At 38.7% G+C, this 24,656-nt stretch overlaps 1 protein-coding gene across 1 annotated transcript in view; it reads left to right on the top strand.

Moving 5' to 3' along the window:
• Positions 1 to 21,654, top strand: part of LOC131047956 (rac-like GTP-binding protein ARAC3) — a 51,746-nt gene extending 30,092 nt beyond the window's left edge. Inside the window, exons 6-7 of the mRNA XM_057981769.2 lie at positions 4,940 to 5,005; positions 21,003 to 21,654. Of these exons, the coding sequence (XP_057837752.1) occupies positions 4,940 to 5,005; positions 21,003 to 21,107 (171 nt within the window). The 3' untranslated portion in view covers positions 21,108 to 21,654. The remainder of the gene's footprint in view (positions 1 to 4,939; positions 5,006 to 21,002) is intronic.
• The last annotated feature ends 3,002 nt before the right edge of the window (positions 21,655 to 24,656 follow it).

Raw genomic sequence — 24,656 nt, 5'->3', positions numbered from 1 at the left:
TGCTTTGGACCCTTTGGAAGGGTCAAGAGCGAAACTCCTGATTAGGCTCAAGTTCTATCATTTCTCCACTCCAAAATGACTCCCAAGGCAAGAATACACTAGTCTTCTTTCTACCCAGGCTTAGGAATCCATACCTTGACCTTAATCATGAGCAAATTAGGTTAAATTGAGAATTTCGCTCTGCAAATTCAAGTTTTAGACTTATTTCTTTACTTCCTTCACTTCAATTCACCTTACAAGGCAAGAATACCTCACTCCACCTTCAACCATGCCATAGGAATCAATGTTTTGGCTTCACACAAGGAGAAATAGGTGGTTTGAAGAATTTCGCTCTGGACCCTTAGGAAGGGTCAGGAGCGAAATTCTCCTTTTAGGTTGATTTCTCTTACTTAGCTCCATTCTTCTCACTTTGATCTACCTTGACTCTCTATTTGGATCCTTCTCCCATGCATGCAACACTTGCTTGACCCTCAAAAAGGCCAGAAAGGACAATTTCGCTAAAAATCATGGCCAGGGACATGACCTATACCCTTTGGAAGGGTCAAGAGCGAAATTCTAGTTTAATCTCAAATCTTGATCATTGGTGGCCACAATCAATTCAAAGGCATACCTAGGGGTCCTTCCAAGCTCAATCTACCTTGATCCACACTTAGCTTGACACAAAAATGGAAGGAAAAGAGGGATTTTGGGAATTTCGCTCTGGAACCTTTGGAAAGGTCAGGAGCGAAATTCTAGTTCTGAGCACATTTCTACATTCTTTCAACTCCAAACCACCTCAAAAGGCAAGGACACGTTACTCCACACCTATCTATGCCATAAAAACCAAGGATTTGACCATCTCCAAGGGAAAATAGGTGTCCTTCAAGAATTTCGCTCTGGACCCTTTGGAAGGGTCAAGAGCGAAATTCTAGTTTTAGCTCAATTCCTTCACGTTTGGTGATCATAAGCAACTCAAAACCATGCGTAAGGACCTCTTCAATCGTGATCCACACTTGGCTAGACACAATTGAGAGGAAAAGATAGATTTTAAGAATTTTGCTCTGGACCCTTTGGAAGGGTCAGGAGCGAAATTCTAGTTTTAGGCCAAAATCCTTCACTTCTTCACATTCTATCACTTCAAAAGGCAAAGGCATGTCATTTCCCTTCCAAATATGCCCAAGGAACAAGGTTGGTAGTCTAAACAAGGAAGGAAATGAGGCTTATGAAGAATTTCGCTCTGGACCCTTTGGAAGGGTCAAGAGCGAAATTCACAATCTTGGACAAGATCCTTACTTTTCAACACTTTCAATCACTTCCTAAGGAAAGAACATATCAACCTACCCCCACCATGCCCAAAGAACAAGACTTTTAGTGCAAACAAGGAAGAAAAAGGTGTCTTCTAAGAATTTTGCTTTGGACCCTTTGGAAGGGTCAAGAGCGAAATTCACATTCTTGATTGATTTCTCACCTCTTCCATCCAATCCATCTTCAAAATTGATCAAACTCACCCTCCTCTCGCCATATTCAAGTCCACTTGCCATCCACTTGGCTTAAAAATCTTCATTTTCAATGCCTTAGGCGAAAATTGAGGGTCAAATGAGGATTTCGCTCTGGACCCTTTGGAAGGGTCAGGAGCAAAATTCTCATTTTGAGCTAATTTCTTACTTCCTTTCTCCTTTTCATGTCTTGGACACACTTTGTTAGACTTCCTTCCATCATGACCATGCAAATTTGCTCTTTAAGTTGACACATTGCTCAAGATTTTGTGAAAGATAGGGTTTTATATGAATTTCGCTCTGGACCCTTTGGAAGGGTTAGGAGCAAAATTCCTCCTTGGGCTCAAATCCTGACTTCATTTTCACATTTTCACTCCAAATAAGTGTTTTGCCTTCACAAATGCCTGGGAATGAGCTAGTTCATGGCTTTGGGCAATGTAGAGTGTCTTGTAGAGGAATTCGCTCTGGACCCTTTGGAAGGGTCAGGAGCGAAATTCCTATTCTATGCTCAATTCACCTTCAAACTGACTTGACTTTGTCTTAGTCTTGATCCTAGATCTATTTCCTTCCATATCCATGCGAATTTGCTCAACCATTCAATGATTTAGGTGAAGAATTTAGCTCCTTTGTGAAATTTCGCTTTGGACCCTTTGGAAGGGTCAGGAGCGAAATTTGACATTTTAGCCTCTCCGTCAGGATTCATTTATGGAATATAACATTTAAGTATAAGATCACTTATACTTTAAGTTATATTCCATATATACTGTCAGGATGTTTGAGAGTGGTTTCGGACCTCTAGGAGTTATAATGCAAAATCTAGTTTTTTGGAGGATTCTTCAATTTTCCAGACTTGGTCAAATTTCAGGATCAGGATGACATTCTAGACTTCATCACTCACCATTTTGACTTAACTCAGACCTTCAAAGATGATATTCACTCACCAAGCTTCATTGACCTCCTCAAACTCAAACAAGACACAATTAGCGACAAGAGCAAAACTTTGTCCTAAGGAAGACTTTCAAAGATGACCCTAACTCGGAGCATCCACTGACTCACCTTTAGCTAAAACAAAACCTGCTATCTTAGTGATCCCTCTGGCAACACTCAGCATGCAATGGCTAATAGACAAAACCCTAAAAGACCTAGAAACAAACCCCAAAAAGCAAAAAAGTAGGGGTCCCCATTTGCAACGGGGCGATGTGTGAATACCTCACAACAGTGCCGAACCCGATAACTTAGTTTCTAGATCATTCTTGAAGACATACATAATCATCACTACCTTCATTTGATTTTTTTGGATTTTGCTTGATATCCTCCCCTTATTTGCTTAATTTTCCCACTCTTTTTCTGACTGTAAGTTTCTTCTTTGGCTTTTAAAATCCTGAATCATTTGTCTTTTGAGAATTGGGGATTGTAGTTGTGTTTTGGGGTTTCAGCCAGGGAGCATTACCTTGTTAATGACCATAATCATGTTAAGCTTTGGATATAAAAGGAAAGTCATAATCTATTGGTTGAATTTGTTCAAACCTTTTAACCTTCACGTAGATATTTTTATAGAGCAATTGATCTAGTTCAAGCTCCATGGGGATCAGTGCACATTATGTTACTTCTCTCTCGAAATCCCATAAATTTTGAAACTCATATTCCATCCACAACTTGTGTGGAAGGGCATCAGGCAGATCCTTGCAGGGGCTTCAGATGACATTTCCTTTCTAGGCTCGAGACTATTAGGCCAATACTTCATGAATAGCTTACATTTCTTTGCTAAGAAATAGGGGCTTTTTTAAAAGATCTTGTCTCTTATCAGAATTAATAGTGAAGATCACAATAAAGTATCCTTCTGGGCACAAGCAGATCTTGTAATCTTTGTGTTTCCTAGTCAACTTGAGATGCCAAGGAGGAACCAAAACTAACATTGTATAATAATGATGCTAAATGTTAGTAACAAGTAGAAAGGAAGGAGCAACCCTAGAAGAGACCTTCCTTAAGATCACTGAATCTTTAAAGTTGGGACCACAAAGAGATACAAGAGGGGAAAGAGTGTATGAAAACCTGCCTCTTTTCACCAGAAGCCACAATGAAATTGTTAAAGCTTTTCCATGGGATAGCTTCTGCTCTTGGGCAAAGGAAACTCGATTCCTGAAGGCAGTCTGCTAATAATCCAGTTGTTCTTCCTAATACAATTGCAAATCTCGAGACTAATTCTATGGCAAGCACCTCAAAATGTCCATTTCAATGGGCAAAGGTTGGATGTAAGTGTGAGCATATTTGGAGAAATAGAAATAAGCTTCCCCAGGGAATTACTGACAGCCTTAAAATTGGAGGAGAGCCAAAACTAAAAGGAGAGCATAGGCACCATAAACCAAAATGGAACCCTTGAGAAGGCATCAGAAGAGGAATTGAACTCCAGATGCCAAAGTTTTAAACAGAGAGGAGCCTTGCTCTAAATACAGTGACCTAGAATAAATTCTCGAATTGCCTTTCCTCTACAAACACCAATGAAGGAATTCTCAAGTTGTTCCACAAACACCAATGAAGAAACCTTATGTGCCTGGATAAACAACTAAATCAGAAGAAAGAAAGGACGTTCAAAACTTAGAAATCTATGCATGGAGATTGGCAAGGCATGGCAGAAAATTGTGAAACCTATAAGTGTTCCTCAGTTCAGAATGGAGCCCTCTTCTCTTACTCCAAAACTTTTAGCCCCAACTCAGAAAAGGAATATTATAAGATTATTGGAACTAATCTCAGATCCCTAATATAGAATAAAAGGCAGAAGGAGCACACAGAGCATCGTTCGTGGCATCCTTACAGACATCACTCAAGCAACCACTATGAATGAAAACAGAAGTAGGAGGAATCCCAAGATGGGGAGAACATTAAGGGGAGCTGCTAATCTTAGCAGATATCAGAGAAGTGATCAATCAAACTTGCAAAGCAGAGGGACAGCCATGGCACATCTACCAGCACCAAATGATCCTAGCAAGTTGGAGACAAGTGGGAGGGGAGTGTACAGTGCTTGAAGGAGTTGCAGCCATCGGGAGCCCTTATTCTCTTTGGTTTTTATTTTTAGTATCATTGCAATGAACCTACTGTAGGATAAACTTTGGTAATGGTGTATCAGTAATAATTTGAAAGAAATAAGTTAAAGCTTCTAGAGCTTAAGCAAGTAAGATCTGAACTCCATAATACATGCCTCATTCATTATGTTGACAGATGTGTTCAAGAAACCAGTTCTTTGTTGATGTTTTTTTATACTGCATGCAATTAAATGGTGTCTTGCAAACGTATGCAGATGAAAATGTCTTCTTGGTTATGACAAAATATTGAGTAATGATTAATGATGATTTATAGTCAATAATGATTGAGTAACATGCACCATATATGTTTGTTGTTTTATTTTCCTTGATAATGTAATTTGTATCAAATGAATTTTGTAATTCTAATTTCTGTTTGTCTTTCAGGGGGAAGAGCTGAAAAAGCAGATTGGTGCTGCTGCATATATAGAGTGCAGTTCGAAAACACAGCAGGTAAAGGATTAGAATTTTCTCAGACAATTTATTCATCATTCCCATTATAATACTTTTAGAAGGCTTCTTGATTGATTAAGCTGAGAGGATGTTTTACTTGTGTTATCTAAATATGTTTTACTTGTATTCGTTAAATAGTATTCAATATTTTTTAAGTTAGTCATATTAACACTGTCAAATATATATTAAAACAAAGATATATTTATCTTGGTGAGAACCTAATGGTCTTTAAATTGGAAATTTGTAATGTCCCTTTTTGTAAATTCCCTAGTTTTTGCCCAAAAATCACTATTCCAAGTAACTTTCCTGCTAGGGTTAGGAACATAAACTTAGTCATAAGATATTTCTAGTTTATTGGGGAAATTCAGCCATAGGAAAGCTAGAATAAGAGGACTTGATAGGATGCCCTAGAGATCCTCTACCCTAGGCCAAGAGCGGATATACCATCCCTCTTGGCCTCATGTGGGCCTTGCCATCCATATGAGGTGGTGTACCTAGTGAGGTGTCCTATAACTGTTCCCCTCAATCTCGCCACTTATATCCTACTTCCCATTATTGAACATTCTTAATGCATTCATTTAACGTGATAGAGAGCATGAGGAGCATTCACAATAGGGTGCCCTGAAAGTCCATCCTTTAGAAGCCCAAAGGCAGTACCCATGTACCCCTTTGGCCCCATGGGACTCCCCGGTCTTATACCATGAGGTGGCGTACCTAGAAGATGACCCCATCTGTGTTCCCCTGCTTGAAATTCCTCATTACACCTACCATGGTTGAAAAACAGAATATATATGGAACATCCTATATTATGTCACGTATTCTATATATCTATATATTAAACAATCATAAGCAACAGCACATTATGAATTAGCAATGAACAGATAGAAATAATATTCATTATGCTATATTAGACAGTCATAAACAGTGATGCATCATTAATCACCAGTGTGTAGATATAAATAGTATTCACGTTGCTATGCATAGGGAACTCATACCAAAACCACCGTATGGAATTGAACTGCTGTATACTTAATTATTAATACCCAAATCTGATCTCTTCGATAATTGATTGATTGAATGAACGAATTCCTTTGATTTGATGATTTGAGGTATTGGCGAGTGATGATTAAGTGATTGTTGATTTGACAGAATGATTTGCTGATTGATTGTTTGCTTGATTTGAATGATTGATAAGTGATCCTTGAATGATTGGAATGATCTCTTTTAGACTTCATTGGTGAAAGGATCACCACCTTTCATAAGCCTTAAGTCACCACCCTTCATTAGAATTGAGTCAACCACCCTTCAGTGCTACCTTTGAGAATAATAAATTATTTTCCAAATTGATCTCCTTCCATCTCTTCCTCAAATGATTCTTCCTCCCTTTATATCTTCCCATGTGAGGGATAGGTCACATCTCTTCATCATGCTTGCCCTTTGGCAAGAGACACAACCTTTCACAATATCCACCCCTTGAATTAGTACAACCCTTCATAATTTTTGCCCTTTGAAAGAGACACAACCTTTCTACTTCCCATTCCTTTCTTCTTCCATTAATCCTTCCTTGGTTCACATGCTTCCATTCATTTCCCCTCTTTTTTTTGTCAAATGATCTCTTATCCCTTTTATATCTCATGTTTGAGAGATTCATAACTCTTCTTTTAATTTATTGTTATTTTATATTATTAAATCCTATTTTAAAAAAGGGGACTGGTGTAGGAGCACCTTCACAATTTTGGCTTGTTTGATCCTAATGGAATCAAGAATTGAAGAAAGGACTATTGTAAAAGTCCAAGTGTGTGTTTTAGGTTTCATTATGGTCTAGGTTTATCTTAGATTTGTTTAGATAGTTTTTCTCAAGTTTTCTTTCCAGTTTTGGTCCATAGTGCCTTGTAAGCCAAAAATGGCATTATAGTGAAAATATGCTCAAAACCTTGTAACAAGCCTAGAAAGGAATTGGAGTAGGTGTATTAATTGATTTGACACCATCTCAAATGATTAGGTGGAAGATATTTGTCTTGTAGGTCAAAAATGCACTAAGAGTCAAAAATTGCCAATGTTGTCAAGCAACATTTTGACAAAAAGTGAAAAAAGTTGTAAAATCACTCTACAAGGTAGTTATGAACACCATAATGGTTGGAATGGTTTGAGTGTGCCTATATAAGGACACTTCAAACATTGTAAATGGGTTGGCTTTGTATTAGCAAGAGGAAACTAATGAAATATGACTGTTTTTCATGCTTTTTAAGCTTAATCTGTTGTAACGGTCCGTACAGAGCAATATATCCGTACTGTTCTTTCATGGGAGTTTGTGTCATGGTTTTATGAAGGTTTTTCATTCTTTGTGTTAGGGTTTTTACTGTGTTTTGGTTTATCAAAAAAAATCTTTTAGTTTTTGCCAGTTCGCTGCCCTGAAGTGGGGTTTTGAAGAAAATGGGTTGAAACACTTGGTCTCCATGGGTAACCAAGCAAGAATGAACCTTGGAGACCAAGTTGGACCTTTGTACATATTGTATTTTAAGTTTTTGCTGTCAGTCATGATGGAAAATGTGAATTTGAGCACTTATTAGGCAAGTTGTCTAACTTGGCTAGTATTCTTCCTAAATGCTCAAAATTTGGATTCTAAGCACTAGATATTGAAACAAGACATGGACAGAGGTCTGCACCTGTCCCATGAAGCTTTTTGAAGGGATTGGAGCACCAAACTTTATCCATTTTGCATTATAAAGTGTCACTGTTTGTGAAGGGCAGCCAACTCCCTGTTTTGGGAAATAATTGGGTTTTTGCTTCAAAACTCGCTCAAAAGTTACCTTCTTGTGTTGGTAGACTGTTTTTAATGTTGGGGCAGAGTTAAACACTCGTTTGGTGGTAAATGATGATGTTCTATTTGTGCCCCTAACCAACTGCCTTGCAGAAAAACAGTGAGAAGACTCAGAAAAACAGTGATTTTGACAATGTTTTTGTTCTTTTTCAGTTTGTTTGCCAAGTGTTTGGCATAATGCTTTGTTGTTAGTGGCAGGGCAGTCATTGGTATGTTGTGGCAGAGGATTATCAGCAGTGTGGAGGCTTGAACTAAGCTTAGGAGTGAGATACTATGGTGTAAGAACTAAAACCCTCACCATACCCTACATTTAAGCCTAAAATTGAGGATAGTCTCAAAACCCACCTCATAGAACCTAAGACCTGAAAAATCATAGAGTGCTTGCATTGTTATAAACATCCAAATCAACTCTCGAGGTGGTATTGGCCATCGTTGAACGAAATGAGCAAAATACTCCAAATTAGGCCTACTCGGCTAGTATGCCCTTTTAGCCTTGTTTTGCAAAAAGTGTGAACCCGATTTGTGCAAGGTTGGATGGTCTTGAAGAACCATTGGAAACCATTTGAAAACACTCAAGGAAACCTCCCAACACCTCAGTATGATCAGAGTTTCTATATTTGGGGTTTAGACCTATAGTAAGGGTTTGAGTAAGTGTTGAGTAAGTGAGCATGGTAGTTTGAGTTTGAGCAAGTGTATGAACAAATGATGGGAAGAACTCAAGGAGGAAGTTTTGGGTTGAGTGAAGCTTGTGAACATTGAAAGTGGGCCTTACCTAGAAAACCAAAACCTTTCCTCTCTCATTTGAAGGAGTCTCTTAACAAGAAGATTATACTTAGCTTTAATTGGTCCACCTGTGGGCTTCTCCCTACCAGGGACATTACAAAATTTTAAGGTGAGGTCTTTTTTTGAAAAGAATATCGATTCTAAGGATTTACTTGGTCAATGTCCATTTGTATCCCATGTAATGTGTAATCAAGTACTACCTACAGCTCCTAGGAGCTACCTTCTGAATCACAAATTAGGATGCACATTATCTTGGAAGTCCTCTGGTATAAATTACTGAATGGCTTTCAAGGAGTATATGAACTCAAAGACATGTTATGTGTGCTCCTTACTATAGAAGCAATATGGTTAGGCCAAGTTGCTACTAAGTTCTCCTGATGCATATCTTCAATTAACTGATCTTATCTATATTTGTTTTGATTCTGCAAAACAAGCCTAGTATGGTTTTCCTGAATGTGCTAATAAGTTTCTACTATGTTGGGGTCTACAGGACATGGGAAGTTGGAGGTAGGGGAGACTCAAGTTTCTATGATGACTAATATAATACACACACTTGCATACATATATGTATATATATTTAAAAGAAGAACAAGAAGTAAGTTTTATATCTGTTCTTTTTCCAAAACTGGGCATCATTAATCTTTTTAAACTAAGTTACCAGGCTCGGCTATTTAGGCCCCTGTATTGCCTAAATATGATTTGGATTCAGGGTTCGTGTACGGTTCGGCATTTAGTCCGAACAGCTCGGCAGCTACTCCGCCTGCTTCTATCTGATGCAGCTCTCGGTCAAAGTATACACCGCTGGCAAATTCGACCATTTCCCTAGCTTGAATCTCATTCAATCCATAGACGTGTAATCCCATCTTCGACTGAGACCACTCTCGATCTAACTGGATGGTCCGAGAGGCAGCCTAGGATATGATTACGGGTTTATAAATTTTAAGGTTTTTAAAATTGAAATTCAATGCTATATTATAAAATATCGAATTATAATATATACTATTATATAATATAATATAATATAATATAATATATAGATATAAAAGTTTTACACTTTTTGTACTAACGAACCCAAACCCTTTTTCAAACTTTTGCCGAACCAGGGTCTCGAACCCGACCCGTTTCTCGAACTTGAATCGGCAACTTAGTTTTTGAAGGTATTGTTATCCTTGTGGAATGAAATTAACATTATAAGTTTGAATAATAAATAGTGTTCCACGGGGACACGCCCCCCTCCCCCCTTTTGGCCGCGTCTCTGAGACGGGGGGATGGGGACGTGACGCCCCCCGCTGTCCTGCCACCACCACCCAAGCACCGCCGGAGACGGGGAGACGTCTCTGGGTCTCCCAGAGAGACATGGAGACGCCTCCACGTCTCCTTGGGAGATGTTTGGGCGTCTCCCCGTCCTTCGAGAGACGTGCAGACGACTCTCAAGGGAAGGGGAGACGCCCAGACGTCTCCCTGTCCTTCGAGAGACGTGTAGACGTCTCTCAAGGGACGGGGAGACGCCCAGACGTCTCCTGTCGCCCCCACGTATATGCAATGTTTAAAATCGAAATTAAAAAAAAAGTGACTTTTTAAAGTTTTTTGGGGGTTAAGGGGTAACTCTAATTGGACATGGGCCAATAGAAAAATAACACCTGATGCCTTTAGAAAATAATAAAAGTATTTTTGGCCTCGCGGGGCACTGCCCCTTGACCCCGCAAGGGGCGATGCCCCTTGACCCCAACTTGGGGGTGCTACCCCCAAACCCCCGTTGAAAAATATAGGGGGAAACCGCACCGATAGAAGTAGGGAAAATCTAACCTCCGAGTCTGATTAGGCTCCATATAACAACACAACTTAGAAATCTTGGTAATTGGTATTTAGATTTAGTATTTCAAATTTCCTAGAGTCTCATTTGAATATGTAATTCTTATACTGTAATACTGTCATACATCTTTTCAAAACTAGTTTTTCAAGTACTATATGTATATGTATAACTATATCAGCACCACCACCCCGCCACCGCCCCCCCCGCCGTCCCCAAACTTAGGCCCTTGGTCCCCCCGTCCCGGAAACGCGGCCCCCCGTCCCCCTGTCCCCAACGCCCGTGGAACACTGATAATAAACTTAAATGAAAGGTCAGTTATTCACATCTTTAATTGGTCCATTTGTTTGAGGATGGAAAGAAATATTCTTTTGGATCTTAGTATCCATTTTTTCTTTAAGGAATGGACCAAAAGTGTGCCAACAAACTAAGTATCTTTGTCTAAAACAAATGAGTTTGTATCTGTGCTCCTCCAAGTTTCCGAGATAGGGATAATATGGGACAGGGGGACAGGTTTCGGGGATGGATTTCATGGAGGCCATTTTAGAGGACGGCAGGGGATAGCTAATAAAAAATAGGGAAATTTCAAAAATTCCTACATTGATAAGGAATTCATCATATACATTATAGATTTTTAATACATAACATTTACAAGAAAATGCCCAAAGACTGCAAGTTCCAACTACAAAATGAAAAAAAAACATAGAAAATATGCTACCGCCCCTTAACTTGCAAAGAATTTGTTCAACTGATGAGTGTATCTCCCTTGTTTCAGAATTTTAGTGGTTTACACAAGCAATAACAAGTGCCTGATTTTGTATTTAGATTGGAAAGGAGGCTGCCTCAATAAGACTGAAACCTTTACCATTATATGTTGCAAACTTGCAAATTTGTGATTGCAAAAACAACTAAAAACTGTTGTTTTCAGTAATAGAAAATCACCATCTTGGTATTGATACACTACCTTGAAAGGTATAAATGGAGCTAGAAATCCTAGATATTATTTTGCCTGATTTTGTCTTTTAAAACCATGCTATTTTACCAACTGAAATGGCTGAAAACTGCTTTCAAATCTTGCAAAGTCAACCCTAACATGGGACTGTCATAAACCATAAAGAGCTTGAAAATTTGTTGTTTTGTAGACCAAAATATTTCATTTAGTGCTGAGAGTGGTGTGAGGATCCACAGAAGAACAATAAAATGTTTTTTAATATATTTTGGGTATTTTTAATAAAAATATTGAGAGTAATTGCAAGAGGATAGTTGGCTGTCCGTGAGACAGTCGGGATGTCTTTGACGTGTCATTGACATCCCCAACTTTCTTTGGGACTAACAATTGTCTCTAAGAAGTCACAATGTTTCTGGGATGTTAGGGCCAATATTTTTTTGATCGAGGATGGCTGAGGATGTTTTTGAGGCGTTTCCAAGTCCTTGGAATGTCCCCAGTATGGGGATGTGTCAAAAAATAGCAGGGACCCATCCCTTTGGAACATCGGTTTGTACATCTTGTGATGCACCCAAACATTAACAAAGATCCGATCAACCATCTCTTTTTGTGTGATAGTATTTTTTGATGGGGTTTATAATTCATATGCACATTGAGCTAAATCTATTAACAACAATAAATATATAATCATTTCCAGATAATGCTTTTCCATGGTCTAGTAGGCATCAAAAGATGAGTGTACAACAGACAACCCATTCATTATAAATTTGGATTTAGTGGTGCAGCACAATCTGCATGGTCTCTTGATATTGCAACTTCTACTCGAGTTTTAGGACAATATGCCAACTTCGTGAGTACTTGCGCAATTTTTTTGTTGGGGAGTTTTCACAAGTTTAACTTGCCAAGCCCAAGTGCTGATTTATTCAAAACACTAGCTAAAAATTAAAACAATGCGAGACACGCAATGGATTTCAAAGAATTGATTAAATATCAGAATGAGCAAGACGCTCATAAATAATACAAGGATATTTACAAGAATAGCAAGTTTCTAATAAGAAACTGCTGAGAAGATCGAAGACGATCTGACTAAAATAGAATATACACTATTGAGCATTAATACTAAAATTAACATTATTTTAATATTCTATTACCCTCCCTTAATGCTCAATCTATTAACTACACCTATAGACCCCCTGAATTTTACAAATTTATCAGGACCAAGGGGCTTGGTGAAGATGTCTGTTGACTGCTCCGAGGTAGGAACATACAGCAACTGGATGGATCCGTCTTCAACCAGCTGTCGAATATAGTGACAATGCGTTTCTACATGCTTGGTTCTTTCATGGAAGACTGGATTCTTGGCGAGTTTGAGCACTCCCTGATTATCACAGAACAAGGGAGTAGGACCTGCCTGGGAGACATGCATATCCGCAAGCATTCGTCGAAGCCAAACCGCCTCACAAGATGCCTTAACTGCTCCCCGATACTCTGCTTCTGTCGAGGAGAGAGCCACTGCCTGCTGCTTCTTACTAGTCCATGTGACAGCACCAGATCCCAAACTAAACACATACCCTGCTGTAGACTTACGGTCATCAACCGAACCTGCCCAGTCAGAATCTGTGTAACCACTGAGTATAGGATCAGAACTCCGAGTGTACAGAAGTCCATAATCAGGAGTGCCACTCACATAACGCAGCACACGCTTCGCTGCTATCCAATGATCAGCCTTGGGAGCTGTCATGAAGCGTGAAATGTAGCTCATTGCAAAACTGATGTCAGGTCTAGTGGCAGTAAGATAGATGAGGCTGCCCATTAGTTGCCTGAACAAAGATTCATCCACAACTGGTGAGGATGACTGAGCTGAAAGTTTGAGCCCGGGTTCCATAGGAGTAGAGGCAGGTTTGCAATCCTGCATTCTGAACCTGTCCACAAGACTTCTGGCATACTTGGACTGAGAGAGAAAGATACTGTGCTTAGTCTGCCAGACTTCAACTCCTAAGCAGTAATGTAGAAGTCCCAAATCTGTCATATCAAAGGTGCGGCACAAATCCTGTTTGATCCCAGTGATCAAATGTGCTGAACTGCCAGTAATGATTAAGTCATCCACATAGACAACTACAAACAGAATATCATTACTAGAATGCTTGATATACAAGTTTGCATAAGATGGACTCCGCTGAAAACCATGATCTGTCAGGTACTTATCAATTTTCATGTACCAAGCTCGAGGAGCTTGTTTCAGACCATAGAGTGCTTTGACTAGTCTACAGACCTTCTGTTCTTGACCAACAACCTTGAATCCTAGGGGTTGCGTCATGTAGACTTCTTCCTGTAAGTCACCATTCAAAAAAGCACTCTTGACGTCCATCTGATGGACTTTCCAACTGAACTGGGCTGCCAAGGCAAGAACGAGCCGTATGGTACTCATTTTGGCTGTAGGAGCAAAAGTCTCCTCGTAGTCAATGCCTTCTTTCTGTGAGAACCCATGAGCAACAAGACGAGCCTTATACTTGTCTAGGGTTCCATCAGCTTTGTATTTTACTTTGTACACCCATTTGCAGCTAATGGGCTTCTTCCCTGAAGGAAGATCAGAAATGGCCCAAGTATGATTCTTTTGAAGACTTTGGAACTCAGCTTCCATAGCCTGTTCCCACTCAGGTATACCTTTAGCCTCTGAATATGTCTGAGGCTCAAAAACACTTTGTATGTTAGCCATGAGAGCAAAATTGACTGTATGCTGCTGTTTGCTCTTATTACGGGAGGTTCTACCCTCAATGAGCTCAGTATCCTTGAGATCACCAATGGTCTTGGCCCACCATTTAGGCCGGAGAGTAGAAGTGCGAACATCTGGAGGCGCTGGAAGAGGCTCAGGATCAAGAACAGGAGCAGCAAGAGGAGGATTATTCTCCGGAGGGAACTCAGGTAGTGCATCATCGAAAATAGATTTTGCATCATCCCTCCCATCAGGGGAACCTAATGGAATAAGAACACTGTGAGGCTGATCCTCAGAACTCTGCTCAGAAGAAGGGGACTGAAAGAATCCTCTATCTTCATCAAATACAACATCACGACTGAAGATAAGACGTTCAGTGTCTATATCTATCAGTTCGTAGGCCTTATGGTGATCACTGTATCCTGTCATCATGAGTTTCTGACTTTCGGAATCCAACTTGGAGCGCTTAGCATCTGGAATCCAAACATAGGCAATAGAGCCAAAAACCTTCAGGTGGCTGATCTGAGGCTTCCGACCAGACCAAACCTCTTCTGGAGTCTTCCCCTTAACAACTTGAGTAGGAGAACGGTTAAGAAGGTAGAGAGCAGTAAACACTGCTTCAGCCCAATACTTATTCGGAACACTCCTGTGTTGTAACATAGAGCGAGCCATCTCAACAACCGTACGATTGCGACGCTCGACAACACTGTTTTGCTGAGGAGTGTAGGGTGTAGTCAACTGGCGTTTGATGCCATGGGTATCACAGAAGTTGGAGAATGCAGAAGAACAAAATTCCCCCCCGTTATCTGTCCTAAGAGTAATAATACTATGTCTAGACTCTTTTTCAACAAAGGACTTAAACTTCTGAAAGATACTAAATACATCTGATTTATGTTTAAGAAAGTACACCCACATCTTTCTACTAAAATCATCTACAATAAGCAAAAAGTATTTGCAACCAGTAACAGAAGATGTATTCATAGGACCACAAATATCAGCATGAAGTAATTGAAGTACCTTAGATGCGCGCCAAGACTTTCCATGTGTGAATGAAGTCCGATGCTGTTTGCCAGCTTGACAGGTGCCACAGACTCCAAGATGCTGAGTCTGAATATCAGGTAACCCTGAAACAAGTCCCTCTCGAGATAGCTGAGAGAGATACTGAATGTTGAGATGTCCATATCTCTGATGCCACAAAGTGCTAAGAGGAGAAACACGAGCTGCCAGAGCCACTTCAGGAGAATCACCAGTGTCAAGAAGCCTATATAGGCCATGATCCTCTAGACCAACAGCAACAGTAAGACGAGTCTCCCGATCAATGATGGAACACTTGTGAGCACTAAACACCACATCTAGTTGAGGAGAATTCCTCATAATCTGGCTGACAGAGAGCAGATTAAGTTCCATTCTAGGAACATAGTACACATTCAGAAAAAGGAGAGTCCTGCCACCAGACTGTATCTGAACAGTGCCTCTGCCAACAACTGTATACTCCTCACCTCCGCCAAATACAACGGAATCACTGAAAGGGGAGAAGTCTGTAAACCAGTCACTGAGAAAAGTGACGTGATGCACCAGAGTTGATGTACCAAGCAGAAGACCTGGCATGATCTGAAGACCTCTTAGCCATAAAGGCATAAAAGGCAGACTCCTTCTGCTCAGAATGTTCAGCAACATGCGCCTTCTGGTGTGACCCTCCCTGCTTCTTTTGTTCAGAAGCGAGCCTCTGACGGCAATCTTTCTTCATATGGCCGTACTTGTGACAGTAATTGCACTGCACATTCTTCTTCTTAGCTCCATCCTGTGTCTGAGAAGAGCCTTTCTGCTGAGAAGACTGAGAGGACTGGAATTTGCCTTTATCCTTCTGAAAGGATCGAGCTGTGAAGGCATTTTCCGAGGAGGCTGATGTAGTACCACTACCAAACTGTTGTTTGCAGCGATCCTGCTGTAGAAGTTTGGTGCACAATTCTGAAAACTTCAGATCAACATTAGTGGAAGTAATATTGAGGGTCTCAATGAAGTGTTCATACGATTTCGGAAGACTTTTCAGAGTGATTACTACCATGTCTTCTTCCTCCATAGTCCGACCAATAGCTTCGAGCTGATCTCGAATGTCCTTAATCCTCGTGAGGTGTTCCTGTAAGGACATACGTTCGTCCATCATAATGGAGAACAGTTGATTCTTTAGAAAGAATGCTCGGCTCTTGTCGGATGTCTCATGCAATTCCTTCAGATGCTTCCAGATGTCAGAAGTTGTCTTGCCGGAAGGAATCTGTGGTAACTGATCATCAGTCACTGAGAGTTTGAGAAGCATAACTGCCTCCCGATTGCGTTCATCAAACTTATCTTGATCTGCACCAGGTGTACCAGGACTGAGCTCTTCCCAACACAAGCTGGTCAAGACGCCTATATTCAAAAATGGTCAACATACGCTGTTTCCAGATGTTGTAATTGTGACCATTAAAGCGTTGACTGCCTTCTAACATCAGATTGGTGAGAGAAGCCATTTGCACGTTTCCCAAAAAAAATGTCCAGCTGACCCAAAAAAATCCAAAGACAACCCACAAATTTGTGCGAAAAACCCAGAAGGAATCTGCTGTCAGAATCTGAATCTGCGGGCTCGAAAATCGAGGCACGAAGATCAAGGCACCCAGAAAAAATGGACAACCACCCAGATTAGGTTTCGAAAAACCCAGCAAGATTTTGCAAGAAAAATTTATTTTTGATGAAAAACAGAAGGTGAACACCTTAATCGAAAAAAATTTCGAAGGTCTTGGGAGCCATGGATTTCACAGAAAGTCTGCAGGCCGGAGAAGACTTGGCTCGGGGAGGAATACACAGTCGTGCCACCAGTAGAGATGGCCTCACGCGGAACACAGAAACGAGCCCAGAGCACGCACAGAGCCGCGGACACCGCCGGAGACAGAGCCGCGATCGCCGAGGGTAGAGGTCTCGACGTCGAGGGAAGGGTGCAGGTCGCGGAACAGTGCAGGAGGTTGCAGACGACCCTGCAGGCGCGCGAACACAGGTCGCGAAAAAACGCGACGACCTTGCGAACACAGGTCGCGAAAAAAACGATGACCCTGCGAGTTGAGAACACAGGTCGCGGGAAAAAAACGTGACGACCCTGCAGGTCGCGCGAACACAGGTCGCGGAAAAACGCGACGATACAACCCCAGAAGCTAGGCAAAAAAAAACTTTGATGAATTTTTTCAGAAAATAATTTCGAAAATTTCCACTAATTGGAAATTAGGATTAAAAAATTTTCGAAAAAATTTCTCCTATAGCTCTGATACCATAAAACAATGCGAGACACGCAATGGATTTCAAAGAATTGATTAAATATCAGAATGAGCAAGATGCTCATAAATAATACAAGGATATTTACAAGAATAGCAAGTTTCTAATAAGAAACTGCTGAGAAGATCGAAGACGATCTGACTAAAATAGAATATACACTATTGAGCATTAATACTAAAATTAACATTATTTTAATATTCTATTAAAAATTGGGCAAGTCCAATAGTTTTGTATTCCCCTCCCAAAAGAATGCCAAAAATGTGCAGAAAACATGGAAAAAATCAATGTAACAACATGGGTTTTTGCCCTTAAAAGCCATATTCACCATGTTGAACTCTCCAAAAATGTCATTTTTTGGATTTTATAACCTTCGTTTTTCATCTTTGAAAAAGCTGCAAAAATGGTGGGTGACATGAGGGGCTGTGTGGTTTGAAGGTCGTCAATTAGGCTTGGTGGTGGGGTGCTACCCCTCAACTCCTCTAGGGGCATAGACCTCACCAAACTCATTTGATACATTTTGTAACATAGGAAACTAGAAACCATTTGATACATTTTGTAACTCTAGAAACTAGAAACCTATGTGCCCATGTGCCCTTGGCACACACAACTTACCCAACTTATACAATAGCCCATCCTTGAAGTAGATGGCCTCTTTGTCCTTAGCAACTTTTTGGCTTTCTTGCTGTTTGACTTCTTCCCAAAATTTGAGGTTTTTTCACATTCCTCTCCATAGGTCTTTGATGATAGGATCACGTTGAGCTATCATAATGATAGCTGTTAGGGGCTTAGAAATTGGTGCCTTAGATAACATATCCACTACAACATTGGTATATCTTTTCTTGGAGTTGATCACCAAATGGAATTGCTGCAAAAATCCCATTCACTTACAGTGTCTTGCTTGTTGCAACTTGTTATGGACTTCGAAATGTTGTACTGGCTTATGGTTAATATGCATATAGTTTCTTTTCCAAGCAAATAGTATCTCCATTTGTTAATGGTCATGCATTGGAAATATGCTTACTGCTGAAGTAAAAATCATTAAATGATAACAAATAGGTTTACCACCTTGTAGCAAGATGACACCCATAACATATTCGGTAGATTTGATTTCAACCTCAAATGGCAATTGTAGATTTGGCAATGCTAATGCTAGAGTATAGCAAATCCTATCCTTCATTAATTCAAATGACACATCATGTACCCTACCCCACTGAAAGTGCTTATCCCTAGCTGCAATTGAGTGTAAAGGAGCAACTATATACCAAGGAACTTGCTCTTCTATTGGATAGCAGCTACAAAATTCCATGTCTTTGTTGCACTCCTTGGTGTTAGCCTATTTGTATTAGGCTATCAGCCACCTTTTCAGGATCTACTCTTAACTCTTGTACCACAGGATTCAAATATATCAATGATTCTTTTGCAAAATCACATTTCTTCATGTTGTACGAGCTGTCTTTCCTTCAAAACTTGGCCTAAGGGGATTAGATGTTCTTCTCATTTAGAACAATAAATCAGAATTTTGTTTAGATACACACACTGACACATGTATCTATGGATCCCATCAAAATATCATTCATTAAATCAAAATGCATAAAAGTAGCAGGTGAATTGCGTAAACCAGAAAAAAAGAACTAAACATTCGTAGCAGGTTTTGAAAGTGGTCTTTAATGAATCCCCCTGTTTCATTTGTACTTGAAACTTGATTTTAGATCCGTTTCTGTGAACTATTTTGTTTGTTGTAGCTGGTCCAACAAGTCATCAATCCTTAGGAGAAGATTGTGGTTCTAAATAGTGATTTTATTGTGAGTTGGGTAATCAATAAACATCTTCCAAGAGCCATCTTTCTTCCTTAGCGTGACAATAGGTGATCCACATGGTAGTTGTTACCCTTATCGTGAATTTATGGTCCTTATCAAACTCTGAAGAACAATATCAAATCCCAGGGGAAAAAAGAATATTAAATCCATTAAGTGCAATTACATCAGCCCCTACTTGACCCACATTGTATGCATATAGCAAACTGAAATATACACAAACTCAAAATTTGAATTTCAACATTCACCAACACAAACCATGCTTCTTAACTATATCAGTTGAAATCAAATTGCCTTGGGAAGCGATGTCTACAGGCTCATTTATCCTTGTTTGCTTCGCTTGGAGTTTGAGAATGAATAGCTGGTTTATTGCTTCTAGTTTCTTGTTTGAAATTATGGTCCTTGTGGTTATGCATCCCAAATTCTCATCTATATTTGAGCTGTCCTCAATTTTCAACTCTTCTTGGATGGTGGCCATGGACTTTTTGGAGTTCTTAGGTTTATTTTTCTGGTTCAAATAAGGATGCAACCTCCAACATTTATTGTTGGTATGATGATCAATATTACAATGAGAACAATGATTTTTTGGGGTCTTTACATTGATGTACGATAATGTTGGAATATGCCAAAACTACCCAAGAGGAGCAAGACCAAGGAGAGGCATTGGAATTTGAACCCATGCAGTTGGATGCCGTACCTCTCTTAGGTTTGCAACCTGTTTCCCCAAACCATTAATGGTTTCCACTTTCCAGTTTGTACTTCATTTGTTTAGTGGTGCTTGGAGTTGTTTGTATGGTTGATTTGTGTGGATGCACTCACTCTAGATTTGTCTGTTGGCGCTACTCCATGTGAAGGCTTGCTCTGCAAGTGTATTATAAACTGTTTGATTCACTAAATTATACATTGGGCTGCTTTGGAGTGATTTTTTTTTTGTACTATTCTCCCGAAAGTGTTTTTCCTATGTACAACTTGTGTTCTGGTATATTTGTTTATTTTATGTTCATACGTGTTTCTATTTTGTGTAGTCAAAAAGATAAAAAGAATTTGCACAATTGTAGTCATATGATTTCAACAGCCCATCATGTTATTGCGCATAGCTTCTGGTAAAAACTATGTGAATTTATTTCCTCTATGTTTCGGATAAAACTCCATGGTCCATCATCAGGAAGAAGAGAGCAAACACAAGTACCTTGATTGGTGTAGAAGCATTTCCATGTACCTTGCTTCTTTTTAGTTGGTATTAGAGCCGAAGCACACAAATTTAGGATATTGGGATAAGTGATATTCACAAAATACAATTAGAATTTCAGATTCAAGTTGGGGGATAATTTTTGAGAATTGAGTGCACGGAGGTGAGGTCTTAAATGAGGAGAATCTGGTATTATAACATTGATTTGTGTGTTCAGTTTTGGAACTGATTTTGAATTTCAGATTCAAGTTGGGGGACAAATTTTGAGAATTGAGTGCAGGGAGGTGAGGTCTTAAATGAGGAGAATCTGGTATTATAACGTTGATATGTATGCTCAATTTTGGAACTCTTTTTTTGGCCGCAGGGGGGGGCATGGTTTAATATTTTGCCTTAAATAGAATATGTTCGCTTATTGTGCTTTGTTTGGAAAGGTGATGTGAATAGCTAGTTGTTGTGCTAAACTTTAAACCACTTCAAAGATGTATAAATTGCATATAAAAATAAAACAATATGTATTTGGTGCTTTTCTTTACTGATGTTGATATACAATACATTATCAGAAGGATGTACCCTAAGAGGAGATATTTGTGGTTGCTAATCATGTCGTATTTTATTTTACAGAATGTAAAAGCTGTCTTTGATGCAGCCATCAAGGTGGTGCTTCAACCACCCAAGCAGAAAAGGAAAAAGAAAAGAAAATCTCAGAAGTCTTGCTCAATTCTGTGATTTGCAAATGATTGGGAAGCAAGGTATATATGGTTTTTTCAATTTATGTGATGCAGAATGGTTACGTGGCAACATAGAATACATGAATCTTGTGATTTTGCTGTTCAAACATGAGCTCTCTAATAGATTTGGCAATATGTATTTGTCATGAGAGCTCAATGACAAATCCTAGTGGTCCATGGCACCTACTTTTGTATGGTAGCACATGCATGGAGTGTAAACTGTAATTTACTTTTCTAATGTGATTATTTTTATTGAATTCTATACTTATGATAAAGTTCTGAATTTCCATGGTGGTTTTGTCACCTAAAACACCATGGCGCAGGCATAGCATTATTATTTTTAAAACTCCAGCAACCACCAGTTATATATTTTTAAGGTTATTGGTGTAAGGAATTGAATCTCTCAAGTCATTTATAGGTACATTGTTGACCAGAGTGAAGAGGGAGGGATTCTATTCATGCAAACAATATAATCATTGTTATAAATTGTATGATTTACAGCTTTTCAATTCAAGTGAATGAAGTTGTATTTTACCAGAGGTGAAGAGCAAGAGTTTATGAAAAGTGACCTTTTTAAAGCTAGCTACATTTAATGCGTTTGCTTGGTCTTTTAGTTGGCTTTGTTGCAGATCAAAACAGAAAGGCTTAATGTACTTTTAAAATCTCATTGACCATTATGTGGAAGGTTGATTTACTACTGTTTTTATTTGGTTTCCTTCTAGCTTTTGTTTGACAATCTTCATTGGTGAAATTTTGCATTATCTTTTCCCCAATATCAAGGTTTTCAAACTACAAATAGAATCTCCACTTCAGATTATAAGACAGGACGAGTAGATGGGTTTGATATGCCCTGCTTCTGCCTCATGTTTGTAATTACTTAATTTACTTTAACATATTACCCTCAAACGTGGTAATAGTATTTTCAAATGAACTCTATTTGTACTTCATATTGACATTCCATTTATTCTTTATCTTTGCCTATCAGTTAATATCCATGAATTTTGATATGTTTGCAGTTTAATGCAATGGGAGAACATTTAAAATAAATAACCCTAATTCTAAGAATATGCAAAATGATTATTAATTGAGAAGAGCCTTAGTCGTAAGATCTTGCTAAAATGGAGTAAATAAGTTTGGCTCGACTTCATTTGAATCATTATCTGTCTTTGTTAAGATTCATAGACCATTTCCAAGAGTTTTTATCATTTAGTATCTTTAAATGGTTCAAATTGTGTTTTCATTTCCCGTTTCCCTCCCTTCCCAAAATAAGTACCTTTGTATAATTGTTAATGTAAGAGAATATGTTTTTACCATGTCACTTAAACATTTTGGAAAGTGTCTCTAAGTGGGTAAAAATTGAGGTCACCTGTAAGGTAATTTTATATGTTGTCTTTGTAAATGGAATATTATTGCAAAACGGTTGGTTTCAAGTTCAACTGACTAAGAAGTGCAGAGGTTACAACAAAGCTCATTCAAATTAAATTGTACAGCAAAGGAAAATATTTTCGTATCACGCTGTTATACCACTTGCAAATTTCTGGAAAATGATTTAGGGAAAGGATCTTGTTAGCTTAGCATTTTACGTTTGGGGTAATTTTATTTAAATAACTATTAATAAGGTAATTTTAATTAAACAACTATTTTCATTCGGAGCATTCAATTGGAGCGGAATATATAATTTTGAATCAATTTACTTTAAATACATTTAAATCTAAGTTTCTCTGAACTTGTGATTGGCTTTTGTGTATAATCATGAAGTACAAGTTATATATCTCAAGATGACAAACTCTGCTATTCATGATGGGAGTTCAGACTGATACCATCCAATTTTAGTAACATTTCGCTATTAGAAAGTCTATCCTACAATGTTTTAGGATATGTAAGGATTCTGGTGAAGAAAAGCAATAGTTGTGTGTGTGTGCACACTCGTGCGTCGGGGCTTGGATTGTCTGGTCACAGTTCAATGGGTGGATTAGTGCAGAGCACACATGCAGTACTTTATTGTTTTAGGATTCAATTGAGGATAAGATGGTGATAACAACTTGAAATGAAGAAATACATCATTAGTGGTGGCAAGAGAAGGCTTGGTAGAAGGTGATGAATGTCAATATGATGTCAAGGAAAATATTGTTTGATTTCAAACTTAGTAGGCAACAAAGTTCTCCTAGAATTCATTAATACTGCTTGTCAATTGCATATGATTGATGCCTTGCTACTTTAACAATGGCGATATTATGCTTGGTTGTAGAAAGGCAATTGATTTTAAGGTGAGTCGCTGCCTCACTGCCACCGATGTAGCCAGTATGATATTCATGGAGATGGCTCAGGACTATATAGACAAAATAAGTGTAAATTGGAGCACCTTACAAATCTTCGCTCAGCTTGTATTCAGATGACAGCAAAGAATAATTTCCATTTTTATAATTATCATTTTACCATAAAGAAATGAAAGCATTTATACATGTTCTACACATTTAATCAAAAAAGCGATTAAGGTTTGACAATTTTAGATTGATGCAACTCAAAAGTTTGTTATAAATGAGCAACGCAGATGCATTCTGATCGATTGCCTTACAGATATCTTTGAGGACACTTTGCTATTTAATTTTTATTATTATATTCTAATAAATAATTAAGAAGCAATTATAGGTCAAGTTAACTGGAGTGCTTGTTAAAAAGAGCAACGTAGATGTATTTTAATCCATTGCCTTGTAAAATTTTTTAAGTGCTTTTCATTGGATTTTATTATGATATTCTAAGATATTATTGAATAAGCTTATCATGTGGACTAAACTTAGCATTGAAGCTTTTTTAGTTCACTTACAAACAATTTTACTTTCTACTTGTAAAATAATTTCTCTTCTTTGGAGATGGATGATATTCACATTTATGTTATATTAACATCAATTAGATGTGAATAGTCAGCTTAGCGCACATACAATAAGTAATAAAACAAATGTATCAAATGATTTTATTTTCTACTGAAAGCTTGGACTGTGCTCATCAATAGTATTTGGCAATTAATGAGCCTGTTAAACACTCTCTAAATCAACGAGGAAGCATAATGCTAGGAATGGAAAAATAATGCTCTTGAAGACTTGTGGAGAGGAGTTGAAGGGGATGGATTGCTTGTTCATCTATAGTTGAATTGTTTTCCCTATTACACAAGTAGTTACATTTATTCTGATCATTAAGTTAATATAACAAAATAAACAATGCAAACACGAAGACCCACAAAAAATGCATATTACGACTAGTTGCACATAACAAAAGCAAGGATACAAACTTGAAAACTCACAAAAATTCCCAAAATGATACCAGACCTTTGGAAAGTAGGGAAGGGAAACCCCGTTCTTGAACAACAATGAAAATCCTATCCTAGAATGTTAGGGGACTCAATGCCCCTAACAAACAGAGGGTGATCAAAAGAAGGATTCTTTTGGTTAGTGCACACATCATCCTCCTGCAAGAAACTAAATTGGATTGTCAGCAAGCAGTCTCATTTGGTATTGGAATTAGTTCCTTGTTCCATGCATCCCTGCAATTG

This window comes from Cryptomeria japonica, chromosome 3, assembly GCF_030272615.1.
Source record: "Cryptomeria japonica chromosome 3, Sugi_1.0, whole genome shotgun sequence".
Taxonomy (NCBI): domain Eukaryota; kingdom Viridiplantae; phylum Streptophyta; class Pinopsida; order Cupressales; family Cupressaceae; genus Cryptomeria; species Cryptomeria japonica.
Note: the sequence above shows the minus strand (reverse complement) of the source record. Positions and strands in the feature narration are given on the sequence as shown.